At 41.4% G+C, this 22,277-nt stretch overlaps 2 protein-coding genes across 4 annotated transcripts in view; both read right to left on the bottom strand.

Annotated features, from left to right (window-relative positions):
- ANAPC4 (anaphase promoting complex subunit 4) overlaps positions 1-3,766 on the bottom strand; it is a 33,708-nt gene extending 29,942 nt beyond the window's left edge. Inside the window, exons 1-3 of the mRNA XM_063310474.1 lie at positions 3,635-3,766; positions 1,481-1,586; positions 413-545 (exon numbers count right to left, since the gene is read on the bottom strand). Of these exons, the coding sequence (XP_063166544.1) occupies positions 413-545; positions 1,481-1,586; positions 3,635-3,742 (347 nt within the window). The 5' untranslated portion in view covers positions 3,743-3,766. The remainder of the gene's footprint in view (positions 1-412; positions 546-1,480; positions 1,587-3,634) is intronic.
- Positions 3,767-7,671: 3,905 nt separating this feature from the next.
- On the bottom strand, positions 7,672-20,516 carry ZCCHC4 (zinc finger CCHC-type containing 4). Of its 3 annotated transcripts, none has more exons than XM_063309916.1 (13): positions 20,406-20,516; positions 19,869-19,987; positions 18,591-18,673; positions 16,725-17,000; positions 15,640-15,720; positions 14,491-14,563; positions 12,241-12,385; positions 11,801-11,901; positions 10,063-10,184; positions 9,850-9,925; positions 8,910-8,961; positions 8,257-8,401; positions 7,672-8,063 (listed from the first exon to the last, which is right to left on the bottom strand). In XM_063309916.1, exons 1-13 carry the CDS (start codon positions 20,488-20,490, stop codon positions 7,955-7,957), a joined length of 1,467 nt encoding a protein of 488 aa, XP_063165986.1. In that variant the 5' UTR covers positions 20,491-20,516; the 3' UTR covers positions 7,672-7,954. The 3 variants fall into 3 exon arrangements, with proteins under 3 accessions (XP_063165986.1, XP_063165985.1, XP_063165987.1); XM_063309915.1 differs by having other exon boundaries at positions 12,235-12,385; positions 20,406-20,515; XM_063309917.1 differs by lacking the exon at positions 16,725-17,000 and having other exon boundaries at positions 7,673-8,063; positions 12,235-12,385; positions 20,406-20,512.
- Positions 20,517-22,277: the final 1,761 nt, after the last annotated feature.

Raw genomic sequence — 22,277 nt, 5'->3', positions numbered from 1 at the left:
TAGTTATGTTTGATCAATTCCCTCACAAGCTGCATTTTAGAAAAGATAGTCAAGAGACAATATAGAAACTGGAGCAGTTGGGGGAAAACAGACATATCCCTAAATTGTGGGTTAGTGACCCTATTGCATAGACGGTACTCCAAATATTTGCCAAGCCACTCCATTGAATTCTAATTGTTATATTTGGGCTTTTCTTTTAAATACAGGAAGGGTTGGAGAACACTGGGAAGAACACTGCTGGAAGACAACAAGGCTTTTACCAACAGTCTGGAAGGGATCAAAAACTGTCAGAAGTCCTCAATTTTAATAATTCTTGTAAAAGAACATTTTACAAAAGTGTTCCTCCTTGGCCAGCTGGACAAAACCACACAGGCTACGAGACAGAGCAGACAGACCTTCAACTTCATCTTACCTGCTCTCTTCTGTAACTTCCATCCAGTACATGTAAGTAAGAGGAGCACTGACTGAGAAGGAATGCAAACTCTCTGGCTTCTCCACATCGCACAAAATAACTTTCTTAGTATCCGCAAGTCCAAAAGCCAGAACTACAAAGGCAATGGGGAAAGATTAACATACAGTGCAGAAGGCAGTTCCTTTAACATCTGGGATCAGTCAGGTCTAAAAACCAGAGGTATGGAGAAAAGAGGACAGGAAAGGAAGTCTCATTTGGTCATAAAGCACATGGAAGATTTTTGTTGATATCCCATCAACTGTTTTGTTGAAACAGTTTGTGGATGATGTTCTATTCATAAACGCTATGGCTGAAGTTTTAATTGTTCATAGCCAACTTTTGGCAAATACCCCACACTCCACATCTAAGATACTAGACTACGAGAAATATGATCCAATAAGGAAGACAATAACATCAGTGTAAGAAATCCTACATTCTTCCCTTTGGTGTGATTCTTTCTAAAAAAATCTGTTCAATCATGTCTGCCTCCTGGAGACTACCTGGACAAGTCCTTGCAATTTTCTTGGCAAGGTTTTTCAGAAGTGGTTTGCCATTGCCTGCTTCCTAGGGCTGAGAGAAAGTGACAGGCCCAAGGTCACCCAGTTGGCTTCATGCCTAAGGCGGGACTAGAACTCCCAGTCTCCCGGTTTCTAGCCTGGTTCCTTAACCACTAGACCAAACTGGCTCTCTTGGTGTGATAGCAGCATATTTATTTATCTCCACTGAAGAAGAAAAACATTAGGGCACTCTCACCAAATAAACCTGTATCACATGCATACATACACACACATCTACAAATATATCACAAGTACACATTTATTGGAGGTGGGAAATTTCCAAAAATGATTGTAGCTGGGGATGGCAAAGCTTGTTTGACAAGATGGAGAACTCTGGCATGATAGAGGATACTTTTCTATTCTACTTTTGGGGTGGGGAATTCTCTTATATGCAGTGTCCTCTTGCTTTGGGGAAAATTCAGTCTTTTCAAACGTTAATCCTTAATATAAAGTTTTATTTGTCACACTTTACTTTTGCCATCTGGTCTCCAGGAGAGAGCGGATACTTCTTTCCCCGTGCTTTCGTTTGGTGGCAAACTCCAGACTCGCTGAAAGTTTGCCAGGCGGTGGAGCAACACCTAGAAAGAGATGGAGAAATTAAGCCATGTCCATCTTTAGAAGAAGGGCGAACTTTTCTAAAAGGGAGGAGAGATAACTCTTTTCCTTAACATACTCAGCTGAAATCAGGGAAACGATTTAAAAACGATGTCTACTTTAATTGGCAAGCATCAGACTTCGCCCTTTAAGAACACATATCTCTGAAATCTATCTATCTATCTTCTGTAGATGTCTTGTGATATGCAAATAAGGATCCATGTTTTGGCAAGGGAGGGAAGCAAATTAAAAGATTCAGGGAGGTTGAAACCAGAACTTTTCGTCCTGGGCTAGATGGACCAACAACTTGAAAGAAAGTTTGAGACTTTGCTCCTGTATATTGGTGTTTCTCAACCTTGGCAACGTTAAGACGTGTGGACTTCGACTCCCAGAATTCCCAGGCTGGCTGGGGAATTCTGGGAGTCGAAGCCCACACGTCTTAACGTTGCCAAGGTTGAGAAACACTGCTGTGTATGATAACAGCAGCAGCAAGGCTTCTGTATGGATGGATGGAAAGATGCACAAATTCCCACAATGGAAGAATGGATGGTGAAATTAGTGCAGTTGGCGCAGATGGCAAAATGGACAACATTGATAAGAGAAAATACTGTGACTGGATTTATTTCCATGTGGAAACTGCTTCTGGACTGTTTGCTTGTAACTGAAAAAAATCAAGTTTTGATTTTGGGTTTTGATGATTAACTTATTTTTTTATAGAAATAATGTTTGTTAAAGGTTTCGTTAAGAGTAAGAAATTAAGATATCACAATATGCATTTATATCTGTGTTGAAGGTCAGAAGTCACTTTCTTTGTATCTTTTCTTAGCCATTCTTGCACTTTTTAGTTTCTTTTCTTTCTTTTAGTTTTTTTATTCAAGCTTTTCTGTACTTTATATTTTAATGGTGTTTTTAACCCTCAATAAAGTTAAATATATTTTTTTTAAAAGATACAGGGAGGCCTCCGGTGTGAATCATAGCTGCAGATGAGCAGAGGCAACGACCACTGTGCAGAATGAAGGACTGGCAAGTAGACTGGTCCTTTGACTTTCTCTGGAGGAGAGATTGGAGATCACCCACAAGAGCGCTGAATAGCCGCTCCTTGCAAGGAGACCATAAAGCAGTGGTCTAACACAGATTTGAGCATCAGGAGACAAGGGAGACAACATCTTTGCTCTCAGCCATGGCGGAGCCTTTCATAAGGACATAAAGCCACCCAACTTACTTTCTAATCACTTTTGGAAATGTTCAATTTAACCACTTTATGGATATTAGAGACCTTCATAACGGTGAGCCCAATTTGAAACCTGGTGAGTTCTACCTTCTTCTTCAGATTTAAGGAATTTTAAATAGCATCTCAAGAATTTAAAATAATATACAATTGGCAGAAAGCAAAAAAAAAAAAAGATTTTGATTTAAGAAAGTTTTAAATGGATTCGGAGACCAGAGAGATTTGGAATATTGGCTATTTTTGATGTAATATTTGAAAAACGAGTATGTAATAAAATAATATACTCGTGGGAAATGACTGAAATGGAACTAAAGCCATACCAGGAACTCAGGCTTGACAAAGGTTGCAGATGGACACTAGAGGGAACCAAAGGACCAGGCAGAAAAAAGTTAAAATGGCTAAGCCAGCTATAACTTTTTCTCATATTAAAGAGTTTTTTACAATGGGCTGAAATATTAATAGCGAATATCTCAGAAAGAATACAGATTTCAATGGGTAAACTTTTAGATGAGAAAAATCTTACTTTTACCTGACACAGACGTTATAGAAGACAAACCAACCAACAAATAAATAGAGTTTGAAGGCATGGAAGACAACAAAATTGAGATTACCAAAATGGGAATACAAAAGACAAATTAGGAAAAGAATCTGGACATGGCACCACTGGAACCAGGTAAGAACAATCCAGATAAACAGTTTCATAACTGCACAGTCACCTCTTTGACAAGATCTGGAGCTGACCCCAAGTCTTTGAGTGTCCTACTACTACTGCACCTCACTCCCCATGGAACCATCTCCACTTACCTCTCCCACTTTGTTCGCCAAGGCAATCAGATCCCTCTTGGGAGACCAGGCCATAAAAATGACTTCCTGCGGGAGCTGCTTCTCTCCAACCTGCCTGAAAGCCGGCATGGCTGCGGCATCAGTACCTGGAGACCAAAAGATGTAGACAAGGATCAGGGTTAGCTCCATTTTGGGAATTCTCACACGTGTCACCTTCAGTCTCATGGCATGTTATTTACCCAGGCTAGTTAATATCAGCTAAGTCTCAACTGAGAGTCCTACAATTGACTGTCACACCTAACACCTGCTTTTATTACTCTACATACTATGTTGATAATCAGAGCAATATTAATTGTTACTGAAGATTTGTCCAGTATTTTTTGGCTCAGATTTTTCCTTCCTGCGTTCACTTCAGATTAACTCCTTCATGGCTGTTCCCCCAACCCTAACCCTAAGCCCCCCAAAAAGGGAGGAGAAAGAGGAAGATTTTTCAGTGGATAGACAAAACAAAGAACATTCCCTCTACTTGCCCCTGCCTTTAATCTCTCAGTCACCAACTCTAAGGTGGCTTTTCATAAGTGCAAAAGAATTCTGTCCAGATTTCTGGTGGAGAAAAGGAGAGAGAAACAAGTCTCCAGGATCATGCCTTGTTTCTCTGGCCTTAAAAGGCACCGTGTCCTAGAGGGTGGCAGTATCTGGGCAACCTTGGCTGATCTCAAAAAAACAAAGCAAAGTGGGCAGACGATAAGAAATCCCAGGCCTTTAAATGAGACTAACGGCCACCATCACAGACGATGGGAATGGGAACCCACTTCTGGACTATTTGCAAGAAGGCAATTTGGAGGTATAATAGCAAACTACGAGCTCAGGGAGATGTTTCCCATCACATCTTTCATTCACCCAGTTCTCTGCGTTCCATTTGGCACTAAGACATAAACCCACTTGGCTGCAGTAAACCCTCCATTGAACAAACCTTGGGGAAAGGGGGTGTCCATCAAAGCCAAATGTCTGTAATTGACCCATTTTTATCAGTATCATAATTGACATCATTTGTGCAAATGACATCAGTGGATCCAAATGGCCTGTGTCCATTATATTAGTAAAGAAATGATATAAATTGACACAAATGACATAGATTACACTCGTTGAACAAATTGTTTGGCAACAGCAGATTTTGTTCCTTATTTGGGGAAGAAGTCTGAACTAAGTTTTTGCCTGTAAAATCAGGGAGTTATCTGTACAGATTATTATGGCTTCATAGATGTGCCCAGCCAGGTGGCAACATAGAACTGATCTTGGAAAACTAGGCAGTGTTGGACAAAGGGAGGGAGGGAGGGAGGGGAGGAGGGCTATTTCTGTATTGTTATTAAAAACAATGTTGTTGTATTTATATATTAGTGAATAATATACCCGACTATCCTGTTTAGAGCAATATTCAAGGCAGCTTTCAAGAGAGAAAGAGGGAGAGAGAGAGAGAGAAATGGATGTGTCCACACAGTCATCAGGAGTCATGCTCAAATTGAGATTTTACCTGAAAAACAAATGGCACAATTTGATGCAGAGTTGGGTCCTCAAGCAGCACTCCAGTCTTACTCCAATTGGACACTTAGCAGCAGAAGCAAAAGCCTGAAAAGGGTTTAAGAGTGTTGGAATGGAGGCACTTAACACTTCACCTTCCTTGATCGCGCGGGATCATTAAGTCAGCTCTGCCCAAGTCCAGAACAGCGGATCGTTGCTGCTTTAAAACCTAGGGGATATAGCAAGGCTGTATGACCAGCCCTCTATAACATTAGGAGCTTGTCTTGATCTTTATAAATTAGTGACCCATTACCTGTCCTAATGGGAAGTCAGAGGCACAGAAGGGCACAGCCAGTGCAGTGAACGATCAAGAGGTGGCATGGACCTGGAGAAGACTCACACTCACCTGGGCAGTGGAATTCCCCAAGGACTCTGGGCCCATCCCTGCCTCTCAGCCAAACCTACCTACTAGGGCTGTTGTTGCAGAGACAAAATGAGGGGGCAATCCTAGCATAATCCGCCTGGAGAAGCGGGACTTGAAAGCAAATCAACCATGCCCTGGAATTCCCTTGGAGATGGCTTTTTAAGGAACGGAGAGGAGGAGACGGGACGCGCTTCTCCATTCCAAGGAGGCTCGCTTCCACCCAGCTGGGGAGCCCCTATGCAAACCCAGAACGGGGAGTGGGGGGCGGTATTTTAGTGGACATTGCTTTGTCCTGATTAACAGCCAGCCGTAGGGAGGAAAAAGCGCCGGGGCAGGAAGGCGAGAGGGGCAAGGATGGCCCCGCGCTTTCGCGCCTTCCCTCGGGGCGGGTGGCAGCTCGCTTTGGCCCGCGCCCCAGCTCCGGGCACGCCTGGCAGGCAGGCAGGCAGGCGAGCGAGCACCTCTCCCGCCGGCCGCCCTCCGCCCCGCCCCGCCCCGCCGCTGCCCGCCGAACCGCCCGCGGCTGCCAACCGCCGCGCCACGCTGTGCGCCCCGGGCGCGCACCTGGCCCGCCGCCGCCGCCGCCTCCTCCTCGGGCGCCAGGCGCGGCCGCCCCGTCCCGCCTCTCCGCTCCAGCGCCCCCGGAAGCGGCATCACCATCATCACCATCAAGCCCGGCCCTTCCCGGGGAAAAGGGGAGTGACTCCGGTGCGGGAGGCGGCGCTGGGAGGCAGCCGGGCCGCCGCAACGGAGTGGCCGGCAACCTGCGCTGCCGGCGCCGCGGGAGGGTCGAGCGGGCGGCTGGCCGAAAGCGGCGCATCAGCCGGGCGCCGCCGCCCCCGAGCTGCAGCGAGACCGAGAGGGCGCCGGGTGGAGGACGGTGCGGCTCTACCCGCTGCGCAAGGCCTGGGGTGATTCCCGACCAAGACGCGGGTGCGGAAGGGCGACGCTCCGCACCCACCGCGGGGGCTCCTCTGACCCAGAGCACGCACGCACACCCAGCCTTGGTTGACCTCCCTGGACTCAGTCGTTCTGGGAGGAGCGCTGGAGCCGCGTAGCCCCCTTCAGACTGAAAGCTTCGGCTTTTTAACCAGACGGGTCTGCCTGAAAAGGTCCTACCAGGCTCCTGGTTCTGGACCCAGCCCCGTGCAGGGAGCTGGCTGAGCACTTCCGCTTCGTTAAAGAACTCCTGCCATCTTCCTCACCTGGTGTTTTGGGGCCCGGTGTGTTTTCCTACGCCCAGAACCACCAGTGAGATCTGACCCAGTTAGTAGCGGACTGGGATTAGGGTGTCACGCAAACAGGGCTCAAGTCTGTTCGCATAATACACATCCAACTTTGGTGCGCTATGCAAAACACAGCTGTTGTAGGATTGCTGGGTCACCTCCAGATGGCAGCAAATAGAGATCTCCAAAATGATCTTTTTGCGCCATCTAGTGGCGTGTCTGGCCCTGACACAGCAGCCTTCATCATGTGCGGCTCAGAAAATTGGGTTGCATAAATCAGGGGTACCCGCATTTTGTCTGTTGAGGCTGAGCAAGGCATTCCAAAAGCAAAATGAATGGGAAAATACATGCGGTTAAAAACCTTAAAAAGCCATAAAATGGGATTCCCCCACCCCAGTGGTCAACCTTATTGGGGGGGGGGGTTCCTCTTGACAGTTTCCTCCCAACTTTGTCGCTGCTTCTCCACTGCCCTCAGGTGGACTTAGAGTGACCGATACTGAATATTTGAAAAGCATTCAAAGAGCACTTGAATTCAAATACGAGGTTAGGTTCTAAACATTCAATAAAAAATAAGGCAGAATGTATTTAATCCTTCTGACAATTAGTCACAATGAACTATAGCTGGAATATAGAAAGCTGAAGATCAAAAAATTGTCTACAAACTCTTGACACCAACACAGGACTGATGCCTGAAGTTCACTTACATAGGATTGCTCAGAAAATATATTCTTGTTTGGATAGCCATTCCTTTGGTCTTTCCTTGCAATCAGGCTCACGGTATAAATAAAACAAGTTTTATAAACCTATTGGGTGGCAACTGAATCCTTTTCTGGCACTTCTCTATGCTGCCTCTGAAATGCATGTTGAAAATAAGAAATGGAAACAATTTTTCACTGATGAAAGGAAAATGGGAGTATTTTAACCCCAGGTTTTATTTTTGTTTTATAAAAATAAACACTCATGTTTATAAAATGTTACATCATTTTTAACAACAAAGTTGAAGTTACTGAATCATTTATACACCTTGGCTGATTTTTCAAATATGTGCACATATTTGGCTGTTTCTAAGATTCTAGTTGCCTTTTTCTGTGAATCCAGTGATATTTTTAATACCCAGATTAGTAATGGGACAATAGCAAATAAAGGAACATTATAAGCACTCAAATAATTTTTCTATTTCTTGTTTTTTCTTCTTCTTGCAGCTTTTGCCTTTTTTCCACATGCTATTTTCACAACAACCCCCTTTATTTTCTTCTTTTTCTGTTTTGCCCTTTTGCTATCTCTGCAAAAGAAATCACGAAAAACAAAAAAAAATTGCATTGATGGATCAAAGAAATTGGAAAATGGCATTAAATAAATTAATCACTCTAGAAAATTAGAAATCTTTGGAAAACATAGTTACTTTCGAACAGAAAAGAGCAGCCACTCTCACTTTGCCAGATCAGCAGACCAATGAATTCATACCATCAACTTACTGGTCAACTCTGCGGCTCCTCTGCCGATTTGGACACGCAGTGCGTTTGTGGGTGGCTTCTCCACAAATAAAGCACCCAGAATGAGCTTCTTTACAAGGGTGACTGGGAATTGCACAGCGATCACAGATGCTACAGTGAATCCAAGCTGCAAACATAAAGGAACGAACCAGTCTCACGAAAAGCAGCATAAAACGTTTGAATTGTTTTGTCCTCAACAAAGCCAGCTTTCTCGCTGGGGAATTCTGGGAATTGAAGTCCACGTGTCTTAACGTTGCCAAGGTTGAGAAACACTGCCTTAGAGGGACCATTTTGAATGATGTTTTTAAAAACTGTTCTGCAGGAACCTGAAACAAAATGTTTCAGCAAAGCCTCAGCCCTGAAGATCAGAGTTCCTGTTCATGTTTCCAGACCCCTTGGAAACCAGAACCAACCAGGATCAAAAGGAGGTAGACTTTTCTAAGGCTCAGAAGATGTCCCCTGATCCCAGTTAAGGCCTTTCATTCAGAAAAGGCTGTCTGTTTGTGACTTGGGTACAGATTGACTCACCTTGCCAAGAAGCAAAACATGAACACTTAACATTTTAACAGCTGTTTGATCTTGAGTTCTCCTGATCCCAAACTACAAAGATTTTATTTAAAAATATATATACTTACAGGGTTTTACACATTTTTTGCAAAGGTTACAATGAGCCCAATGTCTGCCATCCTATTGTGGGGGAGAAAAAAAAGTTTAACTTGGATATAGACTTTAAAAAATGAAGTGTCATTTACTATCAAATTTTTACTATATTCTTCTGCCTTTCAAATCCAAAGTTCTACCTCCAAGACATTGTAGATCCCATGCTTCCTCACTGTATTCTACTCTAGTATTTTATTCCTTTATTCTTTATTTTGTCCGTGTTTCACGCTTTATATCCTTTTTTTAAATGTTTAATAAAAATAGAAATTGAAAAAAAAATTAAAAATCAAATCCAAAGTTTTTTTAAAAAATATATTACTGGAGCCACTAATACAGCTGATTTCATCAGTATCCTTCCACACTCACAGGGTGAAAGATGCAAATTCAAAATGATCCAGTTTTTGTCTTCTTCCAGTCATTCCATTACAATGACTCCCTGTGCTATAGCAAATAAACATCAAATCAACTGACCCTAAGCTACATGTTTATCTGTGACCTCAGTCTAGCTTTCAATATTATGCAGAATAATTCTTAGAAATAACGTATGGACCTCAAGTTTTCTTCTTATTAAAGAGAGCTAATCAGAGATTCTTGCCAGGAGAGAAATGTTTCACAGAGCCATCTCTTCCTAACCATCTGCTGTGACCTCCACAAAGTTCTCCTTTGTCTTCTAGAATGATGGGAATGGGAAACTTGGAATCCTATAGAGGTTCTGGATTACAACTCCCATACACAAAAATAGTTGCTACAGATTTAGAATTCCAACCATCTGACGATACCACACTGCTGCCACAGTATATAGACTCAGCATCCTGACCTCTCACCCCCATCTGGACCACATCTTTTCCCATTGAAGGTAGCAGAACTAAATTAAAGAACCACCATAACAAGAGATCTTCTCAAGGACAGACTCACTTTTGAAGTACATGAATTGCAGATGTCACAGTGCTGGTTCTCGGAGCTGACATATCGCTGACAGACAGAGCAAAACCTGACAGAGAAAAAAAGGAGGTTTTGTGAAAGGATACTGCTAGTCCTGAGTAAACAGAGCCTCCGTAAGCCATATCAGTGGGTTTTCTGAGTGTTTTTTTTAAAATAAAAATTAGTTCCGTTGAACAGAGAATTTACCTGTATCCTTCTTCTGCAGGAAGTACTATTGAAGATGGTGACAGATTAGTAAAAATACGAACTGGGGATTGTTTACGGCCTTTTTTCCCATGCTTATATAGGGCATGATTGTCATAATCAACCTAGAAGATAAAGGCAGTAGTGGTTAGTGAAAGGTATACTGAGAAACCTTTTAGTGAAATGCCAAACCAGAGTTAGAAGAAAACTTTAAGTTAATTGTTTCTCCTATTTTCCATCCTCACCTTGTTTTGAAGAATACAAGCGCCATGATGAATCAGGCTTCAGGACTTATGTAACTAATCCAGCCTTTTTCTGTTACCCAGGGCCAATTAACTGCATGAAGTTCCTAACTTAGCATAGCAGTCAATATGTTCTTACCCTGGTAAGAGACAGATACACATATATTCTTCGGCTTTACGCACAAGAGAGCAATGCCATCATTTCAGTCAATAGCTGAAATCCAGGCTTCACCCAAAACATTTTTCTGCTTGGAACAACTGATAAGATTAGGATTAATTAGCTGTTTCAAGAAATGCGCCCCAGACCAGCAATTGCTAGGGTAGAAATGAAGGCTTTGGAAAAGATATCCAGGTACCTATAGTATCGTGCAGACAATGTTGTTTTCTGTGACATTCTATGGAAGCAAAAGTTGGACTCTGAAGGAGGAGGATAGAAAGAGCATTGATGCTTTTGAACTTTGGTGTTGGAGAAGACTCCTGAGAAGACCATGGACAGCCAAGAAAACCAAACAATGGATCATCAAACAAATCAACCCAGAGTTCTCACTTCAGGCACAAATGACCAGGTTCAAATTATCATATTTTTGATTAATTATGCAAAGACCCATCTCTCTTGAGAAGAAGAGGATGACTGCAGCAAGGTGGATGGACTTGATTACAGTGATAATGGGTGTATTGTTGGGAGACCTGAAGGGCCAGATTGGGGACACATCATCCTTAAGGCTTTTAGGGAAACTTGGGTTGATTCTATGAAAAAGTGGCATAATTGCTTCATAGTTTGTTTTGGGGATAGGCAAATATACTTTAAAATAGAGACACCACCATCTTGTGCAACGGTATGTGAGAAAGACATGGTCAGATAAAGAGGAATGGTCAGATAAGAGAGGACGTGGCCCGCAGCTGCATAATGGGCAGAGAAAGAAATTCAAAAAGGACCCTCCCTAACATCTCAGGCTGTAAAGGAGATGGTGGGAGATCTGTACTTTCAGACCTGCAAGCTTCTGTTAATGTAGCCTTACAATAAAGTAGAATTAGCTCATCTGGTCATGTTTCCTGTCTGGTCTACCTGGGAAGGTTGACATCTTGGCTCTTATACTGAGAGTTGGTTTTATAGGGATTGTTATCTCCTCTCTTATTGGGTCTTTTCCTGATGGCAAAATATCTTGGACTGATAATGTGCTCGGTTTCTCGTTTACTCAGATGACCATCTGAACAGGCCCAAGAGATCTGGATTTGAAAAGCAGAATGTCCTTTGATGTGCACACAACGCCTATCAGGAATGCTTTAAAGCAGCTGCATCTTTTCCTAGCCTCACTCCATTCCTTCCTTGGAGAAATTTATTATTTTTTTTAGAAAAAGAAAAGGGTCAATGGTTCAGCACAAACAAAACTAAAGCAATCCGTAATCAGAAACAGAGTGATTCTGGAACTCACAAAGAAGTTGACACCCAAATTTGGACTAAAGGTGCACAGATTTCTATTGAGTCTCTTTGTCCTTACCTGATAATCCAACATAGTGAAACTTGGGAAAAATTCAAGAATGCGTGATTCAAAAAAATACGGAAATATCCAAAGGATAGGTAGCTCTTTGTTGGCAGAATCTAATAAGCAAAAGAAGTAGATAGAGATATATGTGCCACTCATAATATTTAAAAAAGAACAGATAATAAAATTCTGCAAGGAACAATACAGCAAACAAGCTTATTGTCTTTGCAAACAGTTTAGAGGGCCCCTGTCCCTTGTTTTCAGCTAAAATGATACATTTTGCCATTGAAACCTTGCAGCCCACTCTGCACTGTTATGTTTAGTGTTATAAAACTTTAAACAAGTTCTAATTAGAACATAGCCATTAAAGTCGTAATCATTTCCTACAGCAGATATATGTATACTCATTTGAAAATCCTAGCTCGCCATCCAGTCTCAGAAATAGTTACCTGCACCTTTTGCTGGGCTCCACATTGCAGTCAGCTTTTGGAAACTAGAAGCCAACGCTTCAACCAAGCCTCCAAAAGGTGGATCAGCCACCATGACGACATCTCTCCCTTGGTCTTGCTGCAGGAATTCCTCACATACACGGGAAGCAGCCTGCAAGAGAGCAAAATTTGTATCCCACGTGGAACTTTGTGACAGCTAAACAACTGTTTGAGGTATAAATAGGGGCTTAAATGGGGCTTGAATGTCTGCTGGGAAGATTTTTTTTTTTTTTAAAAATCACAAGCTGTTTCTGAAAATCCTGTTAGATTCAGGCTACTGTTTGTAAGGCAGACAGCCTTGTCTTTCCTTCTACTTTCCAAAGGCAGTCTCTTTTTTCAAAGCTAAACTTAACAGGCATGCACAGATCACTGAGATCACTATGGAGAGAAATATTTTACTTAAATTGATGTACAGGTAGTCCTCGACTTACAACCATTTGTTTAGCAACTGTTCAAAGTTACTACGGCACTGGAAAAAGTGACTTATGACCAGTCCTCGCACTTACAACTGTTGCTGCATCCCCATAGTCACATTATCAAAATTCAGGCACTTGCCAACCAGCATGTATTCACGATGTCCCAGGTCACATGATCACCATTTGCAACCTTCCCAGCTGGCTTCTGACAAGCAAAATCAATGGGGGAAGCTGAATTCACTTAACAACCACATTATTCGCTTAATGACCACAGCACAAAATGTCGTAAAATCAGGTGCAATCATGTGATGCCTCACTAACGACTGCACCGCTTAGCGACCAAAGCTCCAGTGCCAATTGTGGTCATAAGTCGAGGACTAGCTGTAAATTCTTCTGAACAGGTGTGGTGGAAAACTCACCCCCCCAAACGCCAACAACCAAAAAGGATCCAAATGATTGTTTTATTAAAGCTAGAAAGTTACAATGTGTCCTTTGTTTCTTGCATCCAGACTAAGAGCTAAAAGTTTACGTAAGTCTCATATAGAATGTAGATGAAAGACAGTTCGAGCATGTCTATACATTACTAGGACACCCCAATAGAGAAAACTGCATAACAACCGATACAAAAACAAGATAACCAGAAAGAAACACAGGGGTATGAAAAATATTGTAGATACATTCCTTGAAAGGCATTGATATATGCATGCGGTTTCATAATTACTTTGAATTCACATTTCAACTCTCCCTATGGTCATCTGGAGATATTAACTAGCATATGCACATTCCAAGGAGTCTTTTTAACCTCTCTTTTTAACTCCTTGGGCGAAAGCATGAAACAGTGTCAGCAGAATATTAAATCACTGTCCCCCTCCAAAGTTACTACCAGCAATTGTTTTCACTGCCTTCTCATTCTGGGTTCAGAAAGGAGATCCTTTTTCTTTCAGGGCAAAAAATACAGATTACAAGCTTCAAAGCAGGCCGAGTTTTTGTAAAAAAAAAAAAAAAAAAAAGACTTCCACAAAGCCCACAGAAGGGGGGAAAAAATCCTTTCTCTAATGAGTTGAGAAGCCACAGAAGAAAAATGGGAGCCATCTGTCACTCCATCACCATATGGATCTCCTCGCTGCCCGTGGCTAGCAAGCAGTCCATCAGATCTTTTCAGCTGCCTCTCAGCAAGACTGGTAGGATGCATTTTCCGGAGAGAAAACCACACGGATAACATTCTCCTTTGCAAAAACAAACAACCCTGTTGTATTCTTATTGAATCCTGTTTAAGACTGCTTGGCTCTGAAATAAATACTGTCTTCATAGGATTGTAGAATGGAAATGGACCTTGCACAGGATGCAGAACTTAGACCTTTGCTGTATCATTAAATTGCAGAGAGCTGCATGCAGTTGGGATCAACGGGATGATGTATGGCTTGTTAGCTAAACTTAACTATCACAGCCTCTGCATTGCAGAAGTCACATGCTTTACAGCAAAGGCATACAACCTTGTGATGCCTGGAGGCCCATGCTTTTAAAACCATGGGGTGGGGTGGGGAGCTGTCTGTGGGTGAGGCAGTGATACCGTTTTGTCATGCAAGAGGCGGCTGGATTTCTGGAGATACTCTATCTTGTCCTTTGCAAAGTTTTACTCTTTTAATCCTAAAAGGTATCTTTTAACCTCAGAACTTCAGCAGTGCAACCCCCAGGTGTCATAAAAAGGGGTTCACGGACTGTGTTGCCCCCTGAATAACCCACGCCTCCTGCACCAGATGGAGCTTTGATAAAATGTTCACAGAATTTTACTAGCCCTTACCTCTCCAGCAAAGAAACAATGGTTAAACATGTTATAATGGCAAAAGTCCTCCTCGGGATAAAACAGCGAATACCTGTAAAGAAATGGTTTCTTATTACTTTTACAAATGAGATTTCAGCAGTCAAAGTATAGATAGATGATTAGTTGAAGTCAGCTGATAAAAGTGTCTCAGTTCCTTTCTCTGTGCCATTGAGCTGCTCAAACTTCTCCTAAAAGTCCATCCATCCTTCCTTCCTTCCTATTGCACTTCCCCTTACTTCTTCCCCTTTTCCCCTTTTCTTCCCTCCCTTTCCTTCCCTCCCTTTCCTTCCCTACTTCCTTTCCCTTCCCCATCTCCCTCTCTTCCTATTCTTCTTCCCTTCCATCCTTCCTCCCCTTCCTCTTTCCCTTCCCTATTCCACTTCCCTTTCCTCCTCCTCCTTCCCTCCCTTCCTTCCTCTTCCCTCTCTCCCATTGATCCATCCATTGATCCATCCATCAATCCTTCATCCCTTCCCTTCCTTTTTCCTTCTTCCCTTCCTCTTTTCTCCCTTCCCTTTCGTCTCTCCCTATTCCACTTCCCCTTCCCCTTCCTTCCTCCCCTTCTCTTCCCCTTTCCTTCCTTCCTCTTCCTCTCCCCTTTCATCTTTCCTCCCTTCCCTTCTTCCCCTTCCTCTTTCCTCCCCTTCCTTCCCCTTCCCCTTCTGCCTCTTTCCAGGGATTTTTTGCCCCATCTGTCCCAATCTGCTTTTAGTCTTCACCCTCCCCCATATAACACAGCCAACAAGACTGCCCCTTTCCTCTTCTTTCATCAACAGGCTGATATTCCTTAAACAAAGGTCAACTCATTGGATAACAATGACTCAGCCAACCGGTGTCAGAAGCCACACTGCCACCAGCACAACTCAATCTACAAGTTTCTTAAATTATCAGCCATCGATAAAAATAAATTTAAAATATAAAGATACGTACATGGGATAATTTATAGTTAAGAATACATCACTTATTCATATTAATAGTTGAGAGAACGATCTATAGAGGGAGAAATCAGGGAGAATCTACATACAGTATGGGGTGACACAGTGGAGAAGCATAGAAATAAAACTAACTTTGGAAAGAAAAGAACTCTCGGTGAAGAGATGGCAGCATCATCCCTTCATGAAACCCTACCTGAAGTCAATATCGAGCAAAAGGCTCTTCATGGAGATCTTCCCTTTGGGTGAAGCTTCCAGTTGGATCAGTTCATGAAGCCTGAAAAAGTATCAACCTCGTACCATTGAAACGTATGATATGCAAGCAAGAAAGAACAGCTGGTGAAAATAAGACTGCATCTTTGATATGTTAAAAAAAAGACACTGACTTATGTTTACAATTAAGTCATGAGCTCCATGACGGCAAGTTTCCCATCATCTTCAAATAGTGAATACTATATATAAAGATGATGTAAGCACAGAATAGGTGCCGTTTTCCATCCATGGAGAAACTCTTCATGGTGAGGCAGTCTTTGAAGCATTCAATTAAGAGTTAAACTGGGAAGGTTCACATTTCAGAAGCAGTACCAAAAGCATTGTCTAAGGTAGTGTATCTCAACCTTGGCAACTTTAAGATGTGTGGACTTCAACTCCCAGAATTCCCCAGCCAGCATCGCTGGCTGGGGAATTCTGGGAGTTGAAGTCCACACATCTTAAAGTTGCCAAGGTTGAGATACACTGCTCTAAGGAGCGCAGCAAAAGCCTAAGCAATTATGATGGGACTCAGATTCAAAGCTGAGTATGTTCAGACAGCAGGGATGGTGTCATGATCCAAGCCCCATTCCTTTTAGCAGGGCTTAGATCATGTCAACAGCTTGCCTGTTTTGACCTGCACTGCACATACTAGACAGTTGTGACCTTTTCAGGAACATCTGAAGGTGCCCACAAAGCTGATAACAGCAGACCACAAGGCTAACGACATGACTGTGAATAATTCCTCTTTCCGCCCATTGTTATCTGCTGTGATGGGCAAGGGCTCTACCAGATCTCAAACTAAGTCATTTTTTTTTTGCTTTCGGGAAAGATTCAGAACACTTTCTCCATTGTTTAATAAGAGATGGGAATGAAGTTCTCTTCCGCACCTAGATTTAGAAAAAAACAAATAATTTGTTTTAACTGAAATCAAAGCCCAGAACCTCAACCCCATTTTTTTCATACCCAAAGGCCAGAGGACATCCCTTGGTTACAGTAAGCTATTGGGAGAACGTGCACTAAGGGGCTTACCTTGGAGTGCCCACGCACAGCACCCTTTTGAAACCTTGCGCACTAAGAAGATCCAGCAGGAAGTGGCCACTTCTGTCAGAGAAGAGGTACTGTGCATAAGTCTTCTTGTCCTCCAGAGGACTAAGGAGTTGGCTAGGCCTTCTCAGTTGGGCAACTGAGATATCAGTAAGCATCAGATGGCCAGAGTGTCTTTCCCACTCAGGTACCAACAGCAGCAGTTGGCATTCTTGGCAAAACTTCCTTTTCGATAGTGGTAGAGTGATAAAATCCTTGTACCTTATATCAGAAAAGTCATTGGTATAATGGCATTGCCTGGATGTTCCTGCCCTTTCATTGACGTGCCTACCCACTTAGATTGCAAACTTTTGCAGCAATCGTCTGTCTTCTGTTTATGCTACAACAGTAGCTCTCCTCTTGCCCCTTCCAAAAACATTTGGTCCCAACAGGAGAGCATATCTCCAGCTCAGGGTTGAACTGTGGAGTTCTGGGTGCTCTCTGAGCTTGGTTGTTGACATTTCACTACCCAACTAAGTAACATCATCAGTGCAAGTCTGATGACGACAACGACACTGATGATGTTACCTGGTTGGGTAATGAAATGTCTACAGCCAAACAACCAAGTTCAGAGAATACCAAGAACTCCACATTTGGCTCCCTTGAGGATTTTTTTTTCCCCAATGGTGGAGTTCCACATATGGTTTACCCTCTTCCCTTTTTCACAAATGGTTGATCTTTGGCTGGATGATTTATAGAAACGCTTATCTCACACTAGAATCAGAGAGAGAAACCTTGTTTGAGAAGGAATCACCTCAGAAATTCTGAAGGTGAAAGGCTAAACTGCGTAATTCAGCCAATAATATGTAATAGCATTTATCAGGCTACAAGTAAAATTGTATTAATGTCAATGAAGCGGAGGAGCATTGCTGATTTTGGAAGCGTTCAGAATTCCTAACTCATTTTAATGGTTTAATTTTCCAGCTTATCAGAACGTTAGTTTGTTTAGCAAGTTTTTCAGAGGCAATGGAAAAACCTCTTTGATGAAGCCTGAATCAGTTTTTGCTTTGTACAAAATAGAAACACGTATATGGCTTAATTCTCTGCAAATATGCCCAGTGACTTAGTCATTTCAAGTCATTACACAGGGAAGTGCATTTTGGTGCCTTTTTGATTTTTGGTGACTATATCTGAAATATCAGAGGCCAACAAACCTGGATTTTTTTTCAAGAAAAGCACAAGCAGGACAGTGCATTATAGCCAATCTTAGGATTTTTTTCATATTAAACCTATTAGCAACACTGTTTATTTTATCAATACTTTAACTTTTAGAAGTATCCTTTTAATCAACTACAAATATGTAACTAACTCACAGGTCAGTCCTCTTTATGTATGCATGTATTTTATTTACAATCTTATAAGCTACCAATCCTATATCCTACCAATCCTCTTTACCTATGTATTTATTTTATTTACAATCTTATTTGGCTCTGGGCAGTTTATAATATAGATGTGTTTTTACTGATTCCTCCCATTTCAAACTCTACGCATGTAGTTATATTACAGTTAACACTGAAAGCTGGTAAAAATGACATTTAACAACAAGATTTTTGGAGGTCCAATGGGTAAAGGTAGAACTGGCTGCATCATGAGACATTTATACCCATGGCATGGAAAATACTTGATATTTGCTAAAAGAAAGAGGAAGCCTCTAAATTGACCCAACAGAGGTGATCAAGTGTTCTTTTAATTCTTAGTTTTTAATTAATTGTCCATAGCCATTTATTACAGGTACTCAAATAGCCTAATCAATGAAAACATACCTAATTTTCAACTGATTAATGAAAACAAACATTTGAACCCAAACCCTACCTTTTAACATTGTCTGCATGAGTTTTAGATGGCCGATGAGTCTCATTGTATCGTCTCCGTGCTGAAAGTCGAGCTTCTGATATCTAAGGAACATGTACAGGAAATATGGATATAAATGAAAATGAACAACTGGTATGGTTTTCAAGGATTCAGTCAACTGAAAGTTCAATTTTTTCTATGATTTTTCTTTTCAGAAAGAAAAAATCACTTCTAACTTAAAGCTTCAGTTCTTTATATCTAGATTTTTTCCCCCTGTTTTGGAACAGCTGTTAAATACTTCTTAAAATTATTTTTGTTTTTAAACACTGGGACATATATTGAAATATACATATCTTTACACCTTTTTTCTTTCTTTTCCTACCTTCATTTTATTTCCTCCCTTCTGTCTACTAAAATTTAGACTATAAATCTGCAGGAAGAGGACATTCCTTATTTTATTTAACAAACTGTTCCTTCTCTGAAAAAAGGAATAACGAAGACTGATTTAGCGGCTTAGCTAAAATTCACTAGATTTCTCACCATTTCTCACATATTAAACTAAGAGGAAGATTTCTTATCATACATTTGTTACCCTGTTCTCTAGCTCATTTAGACAGGAACGTCTGTGTTACACCTATTATTTTGTTGTCATTAACCTATAGAAATTTCTCACGGATTCTCATTAACTGTTGCTTCAGCAAAAGGAAAATATTCCTTTCTCAAACTGTATTCCATGCATCTTATACGTGGACTGGGAATCCATGAAAACATAAGATAATAAATCCATCAAATTCTTAGGTGCTCCAAATCTCTCCCTAGGTTTTCTTCTCTAGAAATCCTTTCTCAGCTCTTTGGATGATTTTCCCTTATTTTTCTTTTTGGTTATTAGCTTGTGTTTTTTGAAAAATAATTAGCAAGAATCTAGCTTTTCTGTAAGCACCTAATTATAAGCATTCATTCCAATCGTCCTGTAAAAATTGAGAACGCTTATGCATACTTTCCAGGAAGCTACCTTGATGAGGTTATTTTCTGAGTAGATATACATAGGATCTTTTAGCTATGCTGGAAGAGGAAAGCCAACTCCTTTTAGGAGGAAGAATGAGCAGAATTGCATAAATTATTAAAATAATCCCACTGCAGTCCAAGATTTTGAAATCTGCAAATTTGAGGAACAGCTATTTAAGTGTATGAATAATTCCTCCATTGCAATTTGTATAAGAACACTCACGATCAGCCCTTCCCTTTACATGAAAAGGAAGAATATTTTTGTTAAAATATCTATTTATTGTTTTGACTTACCTTTTCATCTTCCCACTGAAAAAAATTACAGTCTTTTCTTCCCCTACAAGCAGAACAAGCATAAAATCTTCTTCCCTTTTCTTTCCCTTGAAGAATCCTTGTAAACAGAAGAGTAGGACCTAATTAGAGTAAAACCAATCAGAAATGTGGAAGTGGAGACAATAAAATTATTTCAACAATTAATTGTACTTGTCAACTGAGATGTTTGGAACTTATAATAAAACGTTTCCAAAGGAGTAAGTCTAAAGCAGTGTTAGAGAATACTTTTGTACTGCTTCTTAGCCTGCTAATCTCACCCACTGAACCTCCCTGAGGGTTATTTAAAATAAGGCATTAAATTAAAAAAAAAATCTGATGAGCAAGCAAAGGAACCCTCCCCAGGGTGCAAAACGTCCACCTTTAGGCAATGCAGCATTTGGGGCTCATCGCAAGCTCTCTCTTGCCTACCTCGCAGGGTTGTTGTGCAAGAAAGCGGGACAGAAAGGCAGCCGACCAATCAAATACCTCCCGGCCTCGCTTCTTCCCGCTTTGACTCACCATGCGGACACTCGGGCGCAAGTGCTACGGAGAAGCCACGTTGCAGTACCACCGACACCCCAGGCACCTGCGAGGCCGCCTCCATCTCGGCCAGCCCTCCTTTATCGCCCGCCCCGGGGGACCGGCTCTTCCGCTTCCTGATGTACCCCTCTTCCCTTTTCCTATCTCTAGGAAATCAGCCATAGGCTGCCACAGAGACGCCTCGCCCCTCAGCTTCCGGTTTCCTTTGGAACCTCTAGACTCTCGTCTGCCCTCAAAAGCTCCCGCTTTGAAAGTGGAAGGGCGATGGCGGGACGCGCTGTCCAGAAATGGTTGGACTGGGGCTACAGACGAGGCTGCCCGCTTTCTACTTAGCGCAAGTCTTTAATCTGATTTTGAAAAGAAAATAATGCCGTTGCTTTTTAATTTCTTTCAGTATTCTGCTGGCATTCCAAGAAATACCAGTGTTAATAATACTTATTTTCGTAGGAATGGTTATCATCAGTCAAGACTGACCGGCTGTTTTGAAAAACAGCTAAAGGTAATTTAACCAAAGACAAGAATCAGACTTTCTAAACCACATAAATGCTCAAATCTATCCTTGCTTATCCATGAATCAACTCTAACGTCTTCTAACTATGATGGTACACAATTCTGTCGTTTTTCGAGGTAAGAATTTCACGTTTCACAAGGTGAGGGGATAAGCTATATTCAGTAAATGAGTCTTCTTTCAGTCTGGATGGTAAGGAAATGCAAATCAGATTCATATAATTGCAGATTACACCAGGATCCTCCCAAGGTTTGGATGAAGTAAAGAAAGAATGGCTGAGCTCCCCTTTTTAAGCCAGTTTTTATGTGCAAAAGGAGAGTGAGCTTTATATGTTGAGTCTGTAAAACTCAAATCACATCACAAGCATTGCTTGTAAGTTTTTCAATCATTTCCCTGGAAGGCATGCTGCAGTACCTTTTTAAACTAAGTATCGTTAATTTGGTGACCTTTTCAGAGCTCATCTTTGCAATGCAGTAGTTTGGGTTAAACTACGATTAGTGTTAAAACATCAGAAACACAAGATTTTTAATTGAAGCAAATCACTTTAATGACGAACAATCACACAGGCTGAAAGTGTTGTCTTGTTATACCAAGTGCTAGGAACTTGGGAGACACAGCAGTATTAGAAAATATAAATGAGTAAACGAACCTCATCTTAAGAAAGAAAACTTGTCAGTCGAGGTTCTCCATTACAGATGTTTTTCTTCAACAATAAACTAAACGTAACCAGACAATTGTGGCAGATCTGCAGCACAGACCATGGACTTTACTGTTTTGAGACAGAAGTCCATCATCTTTTGTTTTTAAACAATTTACAGAAATTGATAAAAATTGAAATCACAATAAATTTATAAACCCGCAATACAGTAAATTTTCAATATTAAGGCGTATGCATTTTAGTGTATCAAGTAAATTATTCCAACAGGCTATACTGGTTTACCAGCCTCCATGAGACATTAAAAGAAACTGCAATGCCAAGATGTTGGGAGTATTGCTCTGCAGTTAAAGATACAGCATCTCTGAAAATGCTAGGCACAACTTCAACAAAAAAACATTTTTGACACAGACTTTTTGAGCTTCACACCCTGAAGTGTTGTATAAAAATTTACTAATTTTTTTGGTAAATGTAAAATTACTCCTGGAGAGATTATTATTCTTGCCACTGATCAGCTAAAGCCAAGTAAATAGTTCAGAACTGTTGAGGAATCACCTGATAACAAAATGATCAGAACACCTGAAAGTGAACTAATTTGCAAATTTCTGAGTGGGTCAAAGTCTGAGCACATCAAATAACAAGATATTGACGTCAGGAAGGGGTATCTAAGATACCAGCAAACTGTCTA

The sequence above is a fragment of the Candoia aspera genome, chromosome 8 (genome assembly GCF_035149785.1).
Source record: "Candoia aspera isolate rCanAsp1 chromosome 8, rCanAsp1.hap2, whole genome shotgun sequence".
Classification (NCBI taxonomy): domain Eukaryota; kingdom Metazoa; phylum Chordata; class Lepidosauria; order Squamata; family Boidae; genus Candoia; species Candoia aspera.
The sequence above is the reverse complement of the archived record's forward strand: the minus strand, read 5'-3'. Positions and strand labels throughout refer to the sequence as shown.

Excerpts from the sequence above, each read along its gene's own strand:
- ZCCHC4 (XM_063309915.1), bottom strand. The coding sequence starts at position 20,490 with ATGGAGGCGGCCTCGCAGGTGCCTGGGGTGTCGGTGGTACTGCAACGT. Across the intron at positions 10,185-11,800 it reads TCACTATGTTGGATTATCAG|GTTGATTATGACAATCATGC; the intron begins GTAAGGACAAAG and ends TTTATCTTCTAG. Across the intron at positions 9,926-10,062 it reads CCTGCAGAAGAAGGATACAG|GTTTTGCTCTGTCTGTCAGC; the intron begins GTAAATTCTCTG and ends TTTCTCTGTCAG.